The sequence below is a fragment of the Pelmatolapia mariae genome, linkage group LG8 (genome assembly GCF_036321145.2).
Source record: "Pelmatolapia mariae isolate MD_Pm_ZW linkage group LG8, Pm_UMD_F_2, whole genome shotgun sequence".
In the NCBI taxonomy this organism is placed as follows: Eukaryota; Metazoa; Chordata; class Actinopteri; order Cichliformes; family Cichlidae; genus Pelmatolapia; species Pelmatolapia mariae.
Genome location: NC_086234.1, coordinates 12,620,323 through 12,641,204, shown reverse-complemented (window position 1 = coordinate 12,641,204; position 20,882 = coordinate 12,620,323). Strand labels below are relative to the sequence as shown.

The 20,882-nt window shown below is 38.8% G+C and overlaps 1 protein-coding gene across 1 annotated transcript; it reads right to left on the bottom strand.

Moving 5' to 3' along the window:
• Nucleotides 1–679: 679 nt before the first annotated feature.
• On the bottom strand, nt 680–17,701 carry LOC134633117 (peptidyl-prolyl cis-trans isomerase A-like). The gene is made up of 6 exons (XM_063481981.1): nt 17,549–17,701; nt 17,433–17,463; nt 2,005–2,093; nt 1,829–1,925; nt 958–1,033; nt 680–815 (listed from the first exon to the last, which is right to left on the bottom strand). The coding sequence occupies exons 1-6, from the start codon at nt 17,699–17,701 to the stop codon at nt 680–682; spliced, it is 582 nt and encodes a 193-aa protein (XP_063338051.1).
• Between the last annotated feature and the right edge of the window lie 3,181 nt (nt 17,702–20,882).

Below are 20,882 nucleotides of genomic sequence, written 5' to 3'. Positions count from 1 at the left end.
GCAAACCTGCAAATATTGGACGATATCAGCAGTAGAGCTGGGGAGCAGCAAAGCTTTGGACAGTTAGTTTGTGAATGCTAGATTTTATTTATTTTATTTTTTTTTAATTTCAAAGAGCAGCCACCAGAACATTACCAAGTACAAAAGTGTGATAAAGCTGGTCATTTTATAGGCAGAGAGATACACAAAAAAATGGCATGGCATCTCAGTTGATGCCATAGTGTCAATATCTGATTTGGCAGACTTTTTTTTTTAAACACCAGATGCCCTTTCCTGATGTAACCCCCCCAAATTGTGCATCCCACCCTGTTCTCAAACTGAGGACTTGCTGAACACCTCGCAAACTGATTGGAATGCGGGTGCATTCAGTTTTATGTCCATGCAAATTTTAATTTGCAGCTGGAAGTAGTTTCCCACTGGCAAAAATTACATTTTACCCCAAACTCTTCACAGCACTTGTACCAGCGCTACTTACTTCACACTGAAAATGAAAAACTAGGAATGCAGCTTTCCATGTGAAAAACCCATAAAAAGGCATTGAAACAGAAAAATAAGAAGTGCTACATTTATCTACACTCAGCAAAAGAGGAAGCACTCTAGGCAAACCTCTTTCACTTTGGCCATCTTATTGAAATTCACCAGGAAATGAGATTAGACAATGACCATATCCACATTAAATCTACTTGAGCTCTCCACAGTCCGTGATCGTGATCTTCTTTGAAGTGTACCCAGTCTTGGAACCAAAAGACTCCATTTTCTTGACCACATCCATTCCCTCCTTTACTTTTCCAAAGACAACATACTTGCCATCCAACCTAAAAGAAAAAGAGACTGCTTACAATTAATGGCTTCAAGCACTTAATATCACTGTGATATGAATTAAAGCCAGTTTGGATAAAATACACAGCTTCACTGGTATCAGCTGTTATAAATATGTTTACGTTTGTCAGTACGTACCAATCTGTTTTAGTGGTGCAGATAAAGAACTGGGATCCATTGGTGTTCGGTCCGGCATTGGCCATGGACAGGATACCTTAAAATTTAACAAACTCATATCCAGTTAGATTAAAATAAGGACACTTGAATGTACTAAGTATTTCCACTTGTGGCACAGGTGCACACAACAGCTTATATTATTTAGCACACTCAAGTATCAATGTTAGAAAAAAGTGTTAAAATGTTGCCATCTGGTGGCAACATTTTTAAATCATGGCCAAAGGCTCTGCAGAATACCAAAAAATCTGTCAACAGCAAACTTTGTCACTCCCAGAGTGATGGGAGCAAAAGTTCTTGTGCAGAGAAGGCTTCTATATAGATTTTACTAGGCAGTAATTTTGAGCAATGAGGTAAACTGAAGCATGATGATCAAAAATAAACATGAGCTTGAAATCTCAAGACAAAAACGAAGAATGGAACAATATTATATGAATAGTTTTCAAAATCCAAACTGGTTTAAAAAAGAAGAAAAAAGATTGACAGTGAATGTTACAGTGAAGGACTCTAAATATTATGCCAAAAACAACAATGAAGGATTAACATGTGTGTAATCCTTACAAAAATGTGCAAGAAACTCAGGACATTCCCACTATTTAAGTGAAAATGCACATAATCTGTTGGCTCCATCTGTTTGATTTCGAGTTATGGACATTTCTTATATATTGACATGCTTTCAAGTATTTGAGTGAGAAAATCACACAAATGGCCCAAGTTAAATTTGAATCCGACAAAGTGACTTGCACTATAGAGTTGGAAATTTCTGAAAACTAATAAGTAGCACCACATTGTTTTCATTTTTTACTTGCAACAGTGCACAGAGGGGGATAATTACCTGGTCCAGTGTGCTTCAGCTTGAAGTTCTCATCGGGAAAATTCTTTCCATAGATAGACTTATCACCACCTCCAAAGTTATAAATAATATCTCCACCCTAAAAAACAAAACGCATCACTGTAATATCACAACAGTCCATTGGGGAAAATTAATTACCCCAAAACAAAACAACCTACCTGACATATAAACTGAGGGATCACCCTGAAGAAAACGGATCCCTTGTAGCCAAAGCCATGTTCTCCTGTACAGAGCGCTCTGAAGTTTTCTGCAGGATAGACTAAATGTAAATTTTTCCTTCTCACGGGTGACGAAACACACACACACACACACACACACACACACACACACACACACACATTCCTGTCTTGCATCCGGAGTGAGGACCGGGTAAATGCACTATACAAGTGAGGACCACCATTTCTGCTACACTTGCAGACAAACCTTTGCCATTTTTGAACACTGGGTGGCCCCCTGACACCAAAAATCACCTCAAAATCTTAAAACACTCAAGTAGAAAAAAAACTCATTTTACTATCAGAGTGAGGACATTGCCATAGGGTGCTATTCGGGTGATTTTTCACCAGGGGGTGCTTTTGAGTTCGTTTCTGTCTGTACAAATTTTTTCTTTTTACAGTTACTCTCTTCTATTTTCTATTTTAGTGCAACCAAATAATGTGTAAGTTAAACAATTTGAAATTTACACATAAACAGAATACTAAATAACTTCCCAGAAAGCTGCAGCAAAAGCAAACTCCATTTATTACACAATGGAACATCAATTCCAGAAGGGTAACAGTTGTTAGGTCAGTAATTGTTAAGTCTCATGACTTACACCAACAAAGTGATCATTAAGTACTTGATTTGTTTGTATGCCTGCCAAAAGGACAAATCAGAAAAGCTGATAACCGTCTTTGTACTGCTGTTTTCTCCACTCCACTCCACGGCCTCTTGACCTTCACACAGGGTTTCTCTACAAATGACACAAAACACAATGTGGACGGTTAACTTTAAAACATATATGCAACTGTAGATTTTATTAGAAACTGGGTTCTGCTTGTATATATTTACAGGAAATGCCTAACCCAACTGTAGGCTGAACGTTTTACTCAAAAATTTGTACCCAAGATAAGTAGTAATCACTTTAAAGTTAAATATTTTAAAGATTACAGAAACATGGGATCAATTATTGAGTAATGTACTTACAAAATGAAACAACAGCCAATTGACTTTGATACATTTTGTTTTCACAGCTACTTATTGCATCTAGGCAAATCAGATACTAACTAGATACTGCTGGTAAAATAATTCACCATAGAACTATTTTTGTTAAAAAACACAAAAACAAACTGTCAGACTTTAATAATTTGCAATTGTCTTAAATAAGGCAAATATTATAATATCTGATCAATCATGATTATTGAGAAGTGTACTGAAACAGGCTGGTTTTTCAAAAGAAGATAAAACTATAATATTGAAAAAATATGAAGTATCTGAAGTATTTGAAGCCTAATCTTGAAAGTAGAGATAGTGTCTGTCTCCTGAATCCAAACTGGAAGCTGGTTTCACAGAAGAGGGGCCTGAAAACTGAAGGCTCTGCCTCCCATTATACTTACTCTAGGAACAACAAGTAAACCTGAAGTGCAAGAGCGAAGTGCTTTAATAGGGTGATATGGTACTACAAGGTCATTAAGGTCATTGATTATTTAAAACCGTGTATGTGAGGAGCATGATTTTGAATTCTGGATTTAACAGGAAGCCAATAAAGGGAACCCAAAACAGGAGAAATCTGCTCTCTCTTTCTAGTCCCTGTCAGGACTCTTGCAGCAGCATGTTGGATTAACTGGAGGCTTTTCAGGGAGTTTTTAGGACTTCCTGATAATAGTGAATTACAGTAGTCCAGCCTGGAAGTAATAAATGCATGAACTAGTTTTTCAGCGTCACTCTGAGACAGGATATTTCTAATTTTAGAGATGTTGCACAAATGGAAGAAAGCAGTCATAAATTTGTTTAATATGTGCGTTGAAGAACATGTCCTGGTCAAAAATGACTCCAAGGCTTCTCAGAGTGTTACTGGAGGCCAAGGTAATGCCATCCAGAGTAAGAATCTGGTTAGATACCATATTTCTAAGATTTTTAGGGCCGAGTAAAATAACCTCAGTTTGATCTGAATTAAGAAGCAGAAAATAAGAGGCCATCCAGGTCTTTGTGTCTTCAAGGCATTCCTATAGTTTATCTAACAATGAAACAGGAAACGATACGATACCGCTGAGCCAACACCAAATGAGAGCCCCAGCAGTCAGTCAGTGATCAGCAGCCATATAGTCTACTCCATTAGCTTTGGTGCTACCATTAGCTGTTTCTGTCATTCACAAACCTCTCACTGACAGTGGTGGGCCCAGCTGTCCTTCTAGTTCATTTTAAAGCTTTTGATTTTAAAGCAGAACATCTGTGTGGTATTTTGGTGGAAACTGAAATATGCGTTGTAAGAAAATAACATTGATATAAAGTGCTTGTCTTTAAGTGGTAAATCGTGGGACCTTTAACGGAAATTTTCTTTCACAATATTATAAGACATTTTCAGACTGTATTTTTCTTCGTTTTAATTTCAGACTTTTTAAATGACCTGCAGAACGCTGCCATGTGTATTATAATGTTGTTCTTGCAACACAGCAGGTTAAACTAGTCCTTTACCATAATAGGTAGCCTAACTAATCATAGATGTAACAATGAATGTGAAGCATTAATTCTTTCAGCTGCACCCTTTAGGGGTGGCCACAGCAGATTATCTGCCTCCATCTCACCCTATCCTGGTCACTCCCAATGAAAACCTGCAGCTCAGCCTCCTGTCTTTTTGTTAGAGCCACTATCTCCAAATCATACATCATAGCTTGCCTCACTACCATCTTGTAAAGCTTCCCTTTCGCTCTTGCTGCTTTATTCTGTCACACATCATCCCTGACACCCATCTCCACCCACTCCACCCTGCCTGCATTCTCCTCTTCAACTCATTGTGAAGCGATATTTAAATCTTTTTATTAATTTATGTCTATAATTCTATAATTAATTTATGAAATAATTCTGGATCAATATTATCAAGAGTTTTGTGTTTGTGTAGGCATATATTCTGCCACAGAGGGAAAAACTATAAGGAAATAAAGTCATGTCTACAACCTGATTCATATACTGCAAACAGAATATTTTAAATACATTTAAAGCTTAAAAGATCTCACCCTTTGCTTTGGCCACTTTGGTGTTTCCCCTTTTCCTCAGAGCCAGTCTTGCTTCCTTGCTCTCTTCTAAAACAGAAACAGGCAAACAATGGTAGCTGTTATTGTACAAAGCAGATTGTACTGGAATAGAATTTGAGTAGAATACATACAACAGTGTCACTACATGTCAGACAAATGCTTAAACTCACCATCTACATCTGAACTCTCTTCAATGGTGTGCTCCGGTCTCTTTTGACAGGAGAAATGCTCAGAACTTCCACCTGAAAAACAGAAACATTCATGTGCCACATCTTCCTAATTCACTGAGTTTTTGTAGTGAATGACTCTGTGAAAACCTGACCTTCATCCATCTCACTGCCTCCTCCTTTCTCATTTCTCTGGGCGACACGGAGTAGCTTCTGTGGGACTTTCATCTATAACTGATACCAGATGTCAAATATTAGCCATCAGGAGTCACGAAAAACTTCAAACACAAACAGTATTGTTGACAAATATGACAAAAAACAAAGATGCAACGACAATGTGCAAAGGAGCTATCTCAACTTCTCCAAGTGTCACTATGTCATCCTAGAAATGAAATTACTCTTCTTTTAGTTAAGATAATTAAAAAAACGCAGCACAGCTATTCAAAGGTGGCCTTTGTGTAAACATGCACTGGACAGATGTATCAGTTTTTAATTTAGAATCTGGGTCGTGGTGATAAAACCACAGATCTCTGAGATGTCCTTTTTTTCATGTGTTGTGAGTCTAGTTCTTGCTGTAATAAAAGAGCTCACTATAGAGTGAGTGTACATGATCAAGTGTTATCTGTTCTATAGATTACTGAGCACTGAACTCTGCCAACAGTGTGTTTATTTGGCTGTAACATGCCACCCAGTTCATTTTACCAATAGGAACCCAAGCTAACAGGTTAACGTCACTCTCTAATTTTAGTCAGTGTCACATACATAACTTGCAGTTGCATAGCAGATTATCACAAACGCAGCTTATTCATGAGGCAGTATACCAACAGCTGTACTAGTGAGCAGGTAACACTTACCACCACAATCAGAACAGCCGTCATCGCTGCATGTGAGGGCCACATTATCGTCTGCAATGTAAGAAATAAATATTGAAAGGATGCAATTATATGTGGACATTTTTTATAAAGAGAGAAATCTATAACATGACATTACTGTAAAATGTATAACCTAAGCTAATTTCTATTGTCACAAGCTTTAACCTCCTAAGACCTGAACTCTTTCATGGCATTTTTAATTTCTCTTTGCTATTTGGGCTGACTGGGACCTGATGTAAAAACAAAGAATTATCTGAATTTTTTTTACCTCTCTTGTTTCTGAGAACAATGAGATCCACATATGAGGGCATTTGTTTTAAATTTCGATAGAACAGTGGCAGTATAATGTCCTCGTAACTGGATATCCCTCCCTTGTAGAGCAAAATTTCGTATTTTCGTCGAGACAACCCAAAATGTGATGTCCACATATGTGGGCGCCAGGTCCTAGGAGGTTAAAATACACAACACTAACAATGCACCATAAAACAACAAGCAGGAGATCATGAATAGAAGACTAATCTTATTTTAAAACCAGTGCCCATTTAAATTTAAGATGATGCCAGTCAGGATTCAGTTTGAGGTCCTTTAGTAAGGAATTCTACATGTTCTCTCCTGAACAGGAAAAGCTGTTTCTCCAAACAGGGATTTAAGTGACATCAGCTTCCAGCTGGAAGCTAATGAAGCCAAAAAACTAAATACGACCATAAGATCACTGAGTATGTGGGAAACCTGGTTAATAAGCATTTTTTAAATTTGTGTAGGAAAAATACATTTATTAAAATAATCAACCAAAGATTTCTTTAAAACATACCACTGCTGTGATGCTGACTTTGTCCTATTGCTTGATTATATACCATGAGACGGTGCTTGTAAACACACGTTATACATGAAATTAAATGTAAAATAAATTCTCAGTGGATAAAACTATCTGTGACATAAATACTTTGAATAAATCCAAATAAATTTGTTATTTGAAAATCTGCTCACCATTTCAACCTTCTTAATAACATAATGTTTCACATGTGAAAAGACACATTTTTAAAGTTATAAGACTTCATTGAGCTCGTGTATTCCTGGCTGTGAGTAAAATAAGATGTTATGGCATGACCGTGGTATCAGACTGCAGAGGACTGCACAGGTCTGCAATGTGGACACAGGCTGCGAACAAACGTTACGTTCAACAACTTTTTGTCTTTATTCAAACCTTCATATTCATCCACCTCTGTCCTGTTTCTTCTGTCTGTTTGGGACTGTTTCTCATATCTGGCTTACATCATTTATATTATAGAATGCTGGGTTTTAACCATTTGTTGTCCTTGTGCCATTTTCAGGTACAGAGGCTTCAAATGATTTTCTGATCAATACCTATTTTATTTACATTTTATGCAGAACGTGGGGCAGATGTGACACACATGAGTATTCTTCTAGCAGCAGTTGTTCATATTAAGAGCAACAAAGAATCACATTTAGAAAACAATCACATCTGATCTAAGAATCACCTGTTCCCATCTTAACTGATAATTAATGCAGATTACAGTTTGTAGTATCTGTTGTTGGTCTGTTGTTTGACACTCCTACGTACGATTCAGGAATGATTCAAGACTACATGTTCAAATATTCGATAAGAAGGCACATACCTGTGTTTGGCGTGCTGCCGTGGCTTCCTTCACCTAATACCAATGACAAAAGTCAAAGTTTCTTCTCAGTTTTATTTAAATAATCCAGTTACAGTCAATAATGACTTGGAGGTGATACAGTAAAAGTGCACCAACAGTTTTGATGCAGCCCATTACCCATGTGTAACATATAACTGGACTACACTGACCGTTTCCACCTCCTTTTTCTTTTCATTCATTTACAGTAAGCTCACCTCAATAAATCTACAGGTGTCTTAGCAGTGAGCGCTCATGCTGGTGAACCTGCTGTACAAACTGTGACCTACAACTCTATCAAATTTAAAGTAAAACAAAAAAAAAAACAAAACATGGAGCATCACAATGTTTCACCCGATTTAGATATAGTAGTATTAGGAATTTAAAAAACAGTGTGTCATATAGGAAAGCTTATATGCCTTCTGATGGCTACACTGTTAGAGTGACATCATTTCCTTTTTTAACATACTTTTATTAATAACTCTCTGTACATAAAACAATATTAGGACAGCATGTTATTGTTGCCTCCAAGGTGAGTCTTATTATAACACTAAAACATAGCAGCCAAAGAGACAGCACATAAACACACTTTCAATTGTTGGAAGGCACAATTATAACACACTTTACAAAGACTTACATTTTGTATAAGCATGTACATTATTTGCTTTGAATAGCCAAATGAATACTACATGACAGCCTTGATGTTCCACAGAAAAACACTGTCTGAAGCCCACTTTAGCAGCAGAGCGCCAGGCCTTCTGTCCAGTTATGTTTGACAGTGACAAACAAACGTGAGGAATAAGACAAACCAGGCTAAACGCTGCTCAGCTGGGTCATGCTGATGTGCGGATACGCCAGTAAATATACTGGACGGACAGACGCCGCTCAGTCACTGAAACATCGACACCACCGTAAAACGCCATGTTGGTGTAAACACGTGGGAACGTTTATATTTGATGGATAAAGGAGGACAATGATTTCAGTCATTTTGGATTGTAAACACTTTAAGACAACAAAAGTTGAAGCATTGCTACGCGCATGCGTCACACTTCAGCCATTTCCTTTACATATTTTGAAATGCTAACTTGATAGATGTTATAGCTGGGCGACTGAGGTTAGGTTTTAACAAAAGATTAAAGCGCTCGGAATAAAAGTGCCTTTCGACTAAATCTAGGCTAAAACTGTGACTTAAAAAGAAGGGGGGGAAAAACCCAGTCTAGCTATAAAATGCCTTAAAAAGATACCCTAAATAAAACGGTACAAACCACAGTTTGGCCGCTTGTTATCTTTAATAAAGTTTGTGAACAATTAAAAAGCATTCCACTAAGCTGCCTTGTTAAAAGGCTGGAACTCACACAGGTCTGCAACTAAAACACTGCATAGGATTTTTCATTATAGATTTTTACTCACTGAAACTGAGAAAAATCTTCCGGTTTTCTTGCAAAAATCATGTTTTTACTGTAATTAAGCATACATTTTTCCCTTTAAACTAAAAAACCAGATCCAATAATAATTTCTTAGGTTAATTTTATATTTCTAAGAGCGAGACTGAAGACAAATACAGATAGAAAATGCCAGGAATTGAGGGGGAGGGGACGGTAGGTTTGGCATAAAATTTAGTGTTAAATATATCACGAAGGAATCGTTTTTTGTTCCTATGTTCAATTATAAGAAAAATTATGCATAGTTAATTGTAATAAAATATAGATTGAGACTAACTTTATGCATTGTTCAATAAAAAAAAGTATATTTACTGGGGTATCATTAAGTTTAAAAAAATTAAACTTAATGTAAGATACCTTTTTCTTTTGTTTCTTAGAAAAACAGCATTAGAACAGTTTTCATACAGTAAAAATGTAAAATCTTACCTGCCGAAAGCTTTGCAGTCTTCAGAGCTCCACTTAAACGGCTACTCCGACTGTGGACTGAGTGACGTCACATGCCCTGCAAAAGTTTGCAAGCTGAAGTGCAGGTGCGCGGGGGGAGGGGGAGGGTCACTGATGGAGCAGCAGAGAGAGCCAAAGTTTTCTCCTCAGCTCTGACTCTCAAACCTGATTTACAGGCTACAATATATGAAATAAAGGAAGCCTGACATTTATTTTAACTACAGTTTAGTACACATTATGAAATAACAAAAGAAAATGTATCTAAAGTAAGATTTAGTTTTACAGCCTAATTTAACTTTATATAAATCAGTAGTGGAAAGAGCAATTACCATATTATTTATTTATTTTACACACACACTAAACAGCTATATTGCATACACCTTGCTAGTCCTGGTTTGGACTCTTTTGCCTTCAGACCTGCCAAAGTGCTGGAAACATTCACCCGCCCCTCCCCCACTGCAGCAGCTATGGGGGAGGTGCAGGGCATCAGTTAAGTTGGGAGCAGAGTGAGCTACAATTCTCTGCTCAGCTCCTGACTCAGGCTTATTGTACAGGCCTGAAGACATGAAACAAAGGAACCCTGACATTTTTTACTACAATTTAGTACACATTATAAAAGCACATACTAAGATTTATCTAAAGTAAGATTTAAATTTACAGCCTAATTTTATTTTATTTACATCAGTAGTGGAAAAGTACTTAGTATATATCTAAAAGTATTATTACCACAGGGGAAAAAATTCATATATATACACACACACAGTGGACTGTGTGCCAGATATTTCATAGATGAAACTTTGAAATATCTGGCTTTTGATGATGATCAAACATTTTTTTTCTGTATAAGCATTTTTATAGTAGCTTAGTGTAACTAGTTTGAAAATAATGACAGAAGGCTGTGGACAGTTTGTTCTTTCTGAATGGAAAACAGAAATACGCATAAGATGCTGAGCACTTGTTGGTCCTTCTGCCTTCGCTCTGTGCTCCATCTCATCCCAAAACATCTCCAATGGGATTGGGTTAGTTGACTGTGGAGGCCATCTGGTAGGCACTCCATCACTCTCCTTCTGGGTCAAAGAGCCCTTACACAGTCTGGAGGTGTGTTTGGGGTCATTGTCCCGTTGAAAAATAAATGATGGTCCAACTAAACACAGACCAGATGGGATGGCATGTCACTGCAGGATACTGTGGTAGCTATGCTGGTACAATGTGTTTTCAGTTTTGAATGACTCCCCAACTGTGTCACCAGCAAAGCCCTCCCCCCCACACCATCACACCAACTCCTCGATGCTTTACAGTGGGGACCACGCATGCCGAGACCATCCATTCACCTTTTCTGCGTCGCACAAAGACATGGCAGGTAGAACCAAAGTTGGACTCGGATGAATATATCCTCAGCAGCAGAGGGGAATGTTGCTCTTCCTTTCCTGGGGCGGGCCTCATGTGAGACAGTTTTGTCGTAGTGCTTAATGTTTTGTGTGACTGCATTTGAGGACACATTCAAAGTTTTAGAATTTTTCCAGACTGACTGACCTTCAGTTCTTAAAGTAATGATGGACTGTAGTTTCTCTTTACTTAGCTGATTGGTTGTTGCCATAATATGAATTTTAACAGTAGTCAAATAGGGCTGTCAGCTGTGCACCAACCTGACTTCTGGACAACATAACTGATGGCCCAAACCCTATAAAGACTGAAAGAAATTCCACAAATGAACCCAAGGTAAACCTGTGAGGTGAAACCATTTCAGGTGACTACATCATGAAGCTCACTGAGAGAAGGCCAAATGTTTGCAGCGCTGTCAACAAAACAAAGGGTGGAATCTAAAATATAAAACATATTCAGAGTTATATATCAGCTATCTCTTTGCTATATAATTCCATATATTAATGCTTCATATATTTGATGTCTTCAATTTGTATGTACAATGTCGAAAGTAGTAAAAAAACAAAAAACAAACATTAAGTCAAAAGGTGTCCAAATTTTTGACTGATAGTGTATGGAGGGTGGAGTTGGGAGTGTACTCCGAAGCCCAGATAAACAGAGAGGGCTGTTTCAGGAATGGCATCTGGTGTATTTCTATATCGGATCAGTCGGTACCTGTGTTAACAATTACTGCCTCTTGTGCTATTGGCCAACAGAGAGCCGATGGAAACTGTGCTACTATTCAAAGACAATGGAAGAGAAAAGGGGAGAAGCGTATTAAGAGTCGAAGAGAAGGGCAGGCAGGAGTGTGCAGGTACTATGACTGGCAAAGGGAGAGAGCTGGCTGATATGAATGGAGAGAAGGAAGGTAGATTTACTGTGTGTGCAGGATACGAGGTTGAAGATTGGTTGTCAGTTCGAAGAGAAAGAGGAATTCTGCAGTTAGTTTGATAAAGTGGTTCAGAGTGTTGATTGGAGCAGACTTCAGTAGCCATGTAGGTGAAGGAAAGAGAGATAATGAGGAGGTGTTAGATAGGTATGGTGTTAAGCAGAGAAATGCAGAAGGTCAAAATTAGGAAGAATGGAAATGGCTGGGGTGAACTCATACTTCAGGAAGAAGGAGGAACATAAGGTGACGTAGAAGAGTGGAAGAAAGTGCACACAGGTGGCTTACATCCTAAACAGAAGAGTCAGTCTGAAAGAGATAGGAGACTGCAAGGTGGTGTCAGGAGAGAATGTAGCCATGCAACATTGGACAATAGTCTGTAGGATGACTTTGGACGTCAAGAAGAGGAAGAGAGTGAAGGCAGAGACAAGAACTAAATGATGGAAGCTAAAGAAGGAAGAATGTTGTGCAGTTTTTAGTTCAGGGAGGAGTAGAGATATTCTCTGGGTGGAAGAAAAGAGTTGCCAGATGACTGGGGAAATACAACTGACATGGTGAGAGAAAGGCAAAGAAGGTGTTTGGTGTATCTTTTGGAGAGAGAAAAGAGGTCAAGAAGACTTAGTGGTGGATTGGACACTTTCATGTAGTTCCTCAAAGGAATAGCTAAGAGAAAGTAGGATAGTCAGGGAGATGGAGAAGGTAGACAGGAAGTGAAGGGGATTAAAAAGGAGGAAGTGAGGGCAGCTATGAAGAGAGGAAAGGCAGTTGGTCCACATGACATATCTGTGCCGGTATGGAGATGTTGAGGAGAGAGGACTTTAACACAAGTTTGGAGAGTGAGGAATGAATAGTGTACTGGTACCATTTTTCAAGACCAAGGGTGATATGCAGAGCTGTAGTAACTACAGAGGGATAAAGCTGATGAGACACACCAAGAAAGAGTTGTTGAAGCTAGGTTAAGAAGAGAGATGATCATTAATGAGCAGCAGTATGGCTTCTCACTGAAAAAGAGCAGTGCAGATGTGATGTTTGCTTTGAGTGTGTTGATGCAGAGGTATAGTGAAGGTCAGAAAGACTTGCACTGTGTCTTTGTGGATCTGGCAAAATAATATGATGGGATGTTAAGAGAGGAACTGTGGTACTGCATGAGGTAAGTCAGGATGTGAGGGTGGTGCAGGACATGTATGAGGACAGTGAGGCAGTGGTGAGGTTGCAATAGGAGTGACAGATGTGTTCACAGTGAGGGTGGGATTACATCAGCGATCTGGAGTCTGCAGGAGGGACAGGAAACTGAAATGAATATACAAGAAGGACATCTGGTTCTGAATGGTATAGAGAGAAAGTTAGACACAAGGCTGAGATGATTCGGACATACGCAGAAGAGGGATTGTGGATATACTGGACAAAGGCAGGAGGACACAGGATGACCTCAGATGAGGTTTATGGATGCAGTGAAGGAGGACATGATGAGGGTTGGTGTGAAAAAGGAGAAAGCTGGGATCAGGGTTGACATAGAGGCAGGGCCTCTGGTGTTGTGACCCCTAAAGAGAGCATCTCTCTCTATCTCTCTATCTATCTATCTATCTATCTATCTGATAGACAGGTGATTTTGCAGCTGTTTACCTAAAATGCAGCCAAGGCGTTTACAGAACAATCAAATCTGATGCCACACAAATTATTTGTGCCACTCCAAAACATAATTTCTGTCCACTATGAGATAAGGGAGAACAACAGCCTGATACCTGCAGGCCTGACAACAGGAGATGTATCACTGCTGTAACATTCAGCAGTCGCCTCATTGTTCTGACACACACAATAAAACTATTGACTACACTACACACTAACTACACAAGATTTGCGCTAAATGTCGCAAATCTCTCACATCTCAAAACACCGACGTCACTTGGAACACCAACTCCTAAAACTTCCCCCCGTCTCTTAACAACTAGATGCCACGTTGCCATACCATTTTTTGATTGGTCGACATGGTACTTTTTTGGACGAATAGGAAAGAGAGAGGGGGGTTGGGTTTGTTTATGCTCACAGGCAGAGAGTGCTCTCGAGCCTTTTTTCTTATAAAATGTCGTTTTTACCGTTTCTTCCCGCGGTAAATATAAACAACAACAGTATTCAGGAAGGAAACCAAACAGTGCAGATATTTTTTTTATCATAACTCTGGTTTTACGTGGCCTATCAACACAATTTAAAAACTGGTATAAAGTCCACACTTTTCCCGTCAGTTGTTCCGTCTGTCCTGCTCACATCTCCAATGGTTGCACACGTTGTCAGTAACGTGGCTTCACTTCACATCAGCCACGCCGCTTTGCTAGCTACAACACTGGTGTCAGCACATAAGGACGCTGTCATAGCCGGTCAACGACGTTGATTGGCTGCATATATACGAATGTGAATCGCATCATTGGCTGGACTATGGGATAAGGTGGCATTGTTCTAGTCCCATACGGGAGCAGCCAGTCACTAACTGACTAACACTGCAAAAAAGAAAGTTTTAATTTTAATTTCAATTCAGGTTAGTTTTTTCTTGTGCGCAACACAGATTTTCTGTGCGCAGAGACCGTGCCAGCAGTGCGCAATTGCGCACGTGCGCAGCTTAGAGGGAACATTGGTCATCACCCGATCCACCATACAGATCATAGAGGTCCTCTTTTGGATTGAGATCTGGTGACTGTAGAGGCCATTTGAGTACAGTGAACTGAACTGTTATGTTTAAGAGCGCAATTTGACATCATTTGAGCTTCTTGACACTGGTTATTATCCTCCTGGAAGCAGCCATAATGAGATGGGCACTTCTGATGGATGGGACATATTTAATTTTTACAAAGTATTAAAGAACACATAAGTCAATATTATATTGAATTACAGATTATATATTAATGGCAGATTTTCACTAATATAAGCTTACAGTAGAGGAAGCAGCTTTTAATATAAAAGGGAACTCAGCAATATATGTATCCTTTGTACAGAAGCCCATGCTTTCATATAATCTATCAAAATTCACCAGTATGATTAATAATAGTTTGAAAAATACTTGAAACTGTCACGACCGGTGTGGCAGACGTTTGGAGTTTGTAGAAAGGACCCAAAATGCAGCAGCTCTGGTGCAGGTGAGTATTTATTGAGGGCAAGTGGATTCAACAGAGATGGCAAGGGTAAGCATGGACTAAGAAAACCTAAACTGGAAATACTAACAGAACTAACCAGAAATGAAGATGCAGGGAGGACAGATGGAGAGATGCAGGGAGACCGAGGTAAACTACACAGATGAACCAGCAACTAACAGAGGCAGACACGAGGTTTAAATACACAGAAGGATAACGAGGGAATGAGACACAAAAGGAGGGCACAGCTGGGAGTAATCCGACCTGACGAGACAGGGGAAAAGTAAACTGAACACACTGAGATAAGACAGAGACCTTCAAAGTAAAACAGGAAACACATACACGTAATGACACAGACTCAAAAACGCAGACTAAACACAGGGATATACGGGCAGAAAAGAATGAACACTAACCGAGGAAGAACAGAACCAAAATTACAATAATAGAAAACACAAAACGCTGGGTCAAAAGGACCCAGGATCATGACAGAAACAAAACTACAGTTTCTTGCACATTGTCTATACAGTGTGTTATATAGACACAATTTATAGCTCACTACTAAAGCAGGGTCAAGGTGGTTTTTCAGATTCAGTCTCCTATTTGTGGAAATATTTTGGTAAAATATGCTGGTAACACTAAGACCTTAAATGATTTTTTTAAACTGAATGGTCTAAAAAAGTTACTGATATGCCATTTCTATAGCAGGGATGCAAGTATGGTTTAAAAAGAGAAGCCTAAAATGAGAACCAGAAGGCAGAAATGATGAGCTGCATTAATAATTTCCAAAACCTGTGTCACATTAACTGATGAAACCCATGTTAACTAGCACACTGTTTTGTTTAAATTGAAAATCCAGTCGTAATTTTTCAGGAACTGAAGCACTGTCTCATAGCCCAGTTTAGGCCAGTATATATTCAATATTTCTATTTCAGCATTTAATTAAAAAAACTGCATTGGTGTGCTTTCTAATTTTGGTAGAGCAAGACCAGATATTAAAAGTAAGACATAATAATATGTTTAACTTACCTTGTATGGTCTTTACCCTAAAGTATAAAGTGCCCTCAGGTGACCTTTGTTGTGATTTGGTGCTATATAAATAAAATTGAATTGAACTTGAAAGAAATAAAGCACTATTTACTTCTCCTTCATTACATAAACTCTGTCATTATCTTCATTTGTAGTTATAGTAGCTTGGGTGCAGTGAATGGGCAAAGACAGTAGTTGGCAGTAGAGTGCAAAAAAGTGCTTGGGTGCAGTGACTGTCCAAAAGCAGTAGGAGAAGTAGAGAGCAAAAAGTACTTGGGTGCAGTGACTACCCACAACCAAAAGGGGCAGAAGGGCAGTAGAGAGCAAAAAGGCTCAGGAGCAGTGATTTTTCATAACCACTAGTAGCCAGTAGAGAGCAAAAGTGTGTGTATGAAAATATTAGCAGTGTGTATAGAAGTGTGTATTTTTTCTCGTATTGCTATCTTTCTGAGGACCTCGCTCAAACTTTGAGAGAAGCATAAAAATGGCCTCTAGAAGCCATTACAGTGAAAAAAAAGTGAGGACCATATTAAATGTCCTCACTTTCTCAAAAGGTCCTCACTCGTAAGGTCCTGTACCCACGCATGTCCTCACAAGTATAGCAGAACAGACACACACACACACACACACACACACACACACACACACGTCTGGTTTGCTATCCTCGTGGGGACATCCCATTGACATAATGCTTTCCCTAGCCCCTTACCCTAACCCTAACCATTAAAAATGAATGCCTAACCCTAACCCTTACCCTAAACCTAACCATAACCTAATTGTAACCCTGACAGTAAAACCGCATTTTGAGTGTGAAAATTGCTTTCAACCCCGAGGGGACCTGGATTTTGGTCCCCACGGTGCAGAAAGTCCCCACCAGGATAGTAAAAGTCAGATTTTGGTCCCCACCAGGATAGTACGAACCCGTACACACACACACACACACACACACACACACACACACACACACACACACACACAAAGCTTTCGGTAATTTTTCATGTTTGAACAGACTGGTTGCAGTGACTTGTTACAGTCTTTTAATCTGCAAATCTGAAAGTGAGTCATCTATTTTGATCGTTTTGTTTCATTTTTAAAGCAAACGCTCCTGTTTCCATTTGCACCAATCTGATACTTTTTTGATTTCAGTTTAGGTCCTCCTGAATGGCTTTGTGACAGCTGCTTTACAGACCAAACAATTATGGAGCCAAAAAAACCCCAAAAACAAAACATCTCATCCATTCCTCAGCTCTGATAACAGCACTTTCTTGATACTTTGCTGGGATGTGATTAAAAAAAACAAAAACAAATGATGAAAACAGTAGTTACCTGCTGTTTTTGGCACTACGTCTGCATTAAGCTGCAAAATAAAAAGAAAACGGCTCACAGCGATTTAACGCATATTTTGAAAGTAAAAGTTATACGGATTTTTTTAACCTACTCACCTCAAAGCTAATTCTGCCGAGCGGTTCGTTGTCAGCAGCAATATCAAAGTAAACCACGGGGTTTTTGCACGCAGCTGGTGGGCAGCTGCTGCACAAACGTGCGGCCGTAAACACCACAGAACAGAATTTCTTCCTGTTTGGTAAAACCAGCATCCTAATAAAAGTCATGTTGTGTAGTTACTGCCTTCAAGTATGTCAGCAACCACCCAGAGCCAGCTTAAAAATACGAAGTGGGACGTTTGCTTAGAGAACCGGATAGTCTACTCTAATGATGTTCTGAGGCTTAATTAACGTCCCTTAGAACACCTGTTTTACTACTGTGTTGTGTCAAAAAGGCTGCTGTGTCAAAAAGCCATGTTACCATGGCTCTAGAATTATCCAGAACATATACTTTAAACATTAAACATTAGCTCATTAGAGACTTTAAGTTACTTTAAAACCGGTCTGTTTGCGTTTCAGTAAAATCTTATTGACTTTCTGCCCACCCAGCCTGTGCGACATTTTTGGATATCTCATTAGTGTTTGCGGTAGTCAAAGTAATCCAGCACAATTGTGAGTTAGCTTATACATATGATGTGACTTTGAAATACAATACAGTGGCTTACCAACTAATTTTAATATGTGGCTGTTACATCTGGTTTATTCAGATATAATACATTGTCAACATGTTAGGGGGAGCAAACCTTGTTGTAGTTGTCAAGTTTCAGTCAGCTGTTATCAGCAGTTTACCTCAAACCCTTGTGCAATTTTATTTAAGTAACTCTTCAACTTATCCCTTTCAGTATTGGACTGCATTATTGGTTTGTTTTCCTAATGATTTATTGATATGATTGAGGTATAACCCAAGAAGGACTGTTGCTTACTTATCTGACAATGATCCATGTAAATAACTAATTTAACAAATTATTCTTAAAGACACAGTTTTACTCTCCTAATTATTCATCTCATATTACGTCAGACTTATCTTGTGACCTACTGAGAGGTGCTGGATGCCTGGTTTGGGAACTTAAATACCAGCTACCAGTAAGCTTCTACTCAGATATCAATTGATCAGTATTAGTAATATAAGTTATTATATATAGCACTTTGCAAAAGTCTCAACCAAACCCTCATTTCATTATATTTTTTAAGTAAAATGGGAAAGCAGGAGTGGCAATTTAGTCAAAACTGCTAACATGCATGGAAATACGGTACATAAAGCAAAACATAGTTTGCACAATTCTATTGAGCTTGAGAGTCAATATTTGGTATGAACACCTTTAGTCAACTCAGCCTGAACTACCCTAGGCAAGCTTTCTGTTAATTTCTTTAGCTGATCTTCATTAATAGTTCTTGAAGGACATCCAAGGCTCTTCTTTTCCTTTTGTTCTGCTGTTTGTCAATAATATTGAGGTCTGGTTTTTGGAGAGATCAGGCAATGACTGATCGATGGCTCTTCAGTAGACTATGTGCATCTCTCAGGTCTCGTGTCAGGTCGCTGCTGATTTTGTTCCCTCCATCTCAGATACTATCATCCGCTGTAGATATTTTTTAGGCCTTGGCACTTCTTCTTATTCTGTCCTCTATTTTTGTAGATTCCTAAAACATTTTAATTACACATTACACACCATGTCGATATGTATCAACCTTTCTGCTAACTGTTCTTTGGGAATCCCCTTATTGGGCCAAAAATACTGTTTTATACCTGTCAGACTGTGCTATTGCTCAAGGGAGTTGTCAGAATGGAATATTCCACTAGTAATGTTCCACCAAAAGTACAATGTTCAGTTCTGCTGTTTCTTTAACACCCCGGTGTTATTGAGCTGCAGAAAGACACTCAGATCTAAACATTCACAGCTAAAAAAAAGTATCTGTTATTCCACTGCACAAGATTTAGGGCTACACAAATATCAGAAGCATTTAAAGTTTGCTTTCTTGTGCAACATAATGTCATTAAAGTTACTTTTGCCAAGGTTTTCTACTCGATGTGAATAAAGGACAGACTATGTGGGCAGTAGATTTTTTCTTAACACTTAATAATGCTGCTGTTCTCTCACACCATGGCTTTCTGTGTCTTTTACTGATGAAACATAAAAAAATGAATGGAAAATCAGACATGTTATAGATTATTTTGTTGTAAATTGTCATAATGTGGTTCTTCAAGTGTATTTTCCCCACAAGTAGCTGCTCCTGTTGGCTGGTCAGTTGCTCCTCTCAGACGATCAGCAGGTGTTTTCCAGCGATTATCCACTTGCTCTTGGAGACCGTATGTGGCTGCTCTAAGACAGCATTCTGTTTGTAATCTAAAGACGGATACAGCTTTCCAAAATCCCTGATATCTGTTTGAACTGTACCTGTTTTGACCTTGATTACACTAGCAAACTGATACATACATGGGTGTAACATTATGGCCACCTGCCTAATATTGTGTTGATCTCCCTTTTGCTACCAAAACAGCCCTGAGCTGTCAAGACATGTACTCCACTACACCCCTGAAGGTGTGTTTTGCACCAAGATCCTTTAAGTCCTCTAAGTTGTGAGGTGTGGCCTCCATGGATTGGACTTGTTTGTCCAGCACATCCCAATGATGTTCAACTGGATTAACGTCTAGGAGGCAGCCGCGTTGTTGTGTTCCTCAAACCATTCCTGAACTATTTTTGCTTTGTGGCAAGGGCGGGTTATCCTGCTGAAAGAGGCCACAGCCGTCAGGGAATCATGAAGGGTTTGTATTGTCCGCAACACTGCTTAGATAGGTAGCACATGTACATGACCCTGTTGTGACTGAAAATCAAGAACACCCCAAAACAGCTGCACTATAGGAGATGCTCTCACCCAGTCCTCTCATCACAATCTGGTCCTTTTCAAACTCACTCAAATACTTGCACTTGCCCATTTTTCCTGCATCCAACACATCAACTTGTTCTTTAATAGATCCCATCTACTGACAGGTGCCATCTCCTTTTTAGCGGTCTCAATGTTATACCTGATCTGTGTTGATATTACACACCATCCTCAGAAGAATTATAGTTTAGTTAAAATTATAAGGTTGTGAGGGTTTTTTTTTTGTTTGTTTGTTTTTTTCTCGTCAACTTTAATTTTTTTATGGATTTTAATGGATTGTTAACTTGCCCCCTGTGTACACCCTCTGTACATAATTAATTCTAAACTTTTCGAGCTATCATGTTTACATACAGGACAGAACAACCGTTCATGCACGCACACAATTGCTACCAAAAACATAAACTCCTCAAGACTTTTTCATTTTAAATGAAGATTTTAAATGCTAAATGTTAGCTTGTAGTGTGTTAATATTTTAATGTTATTGTTTAGTTACATTCACAGTAAAAAGAGACTG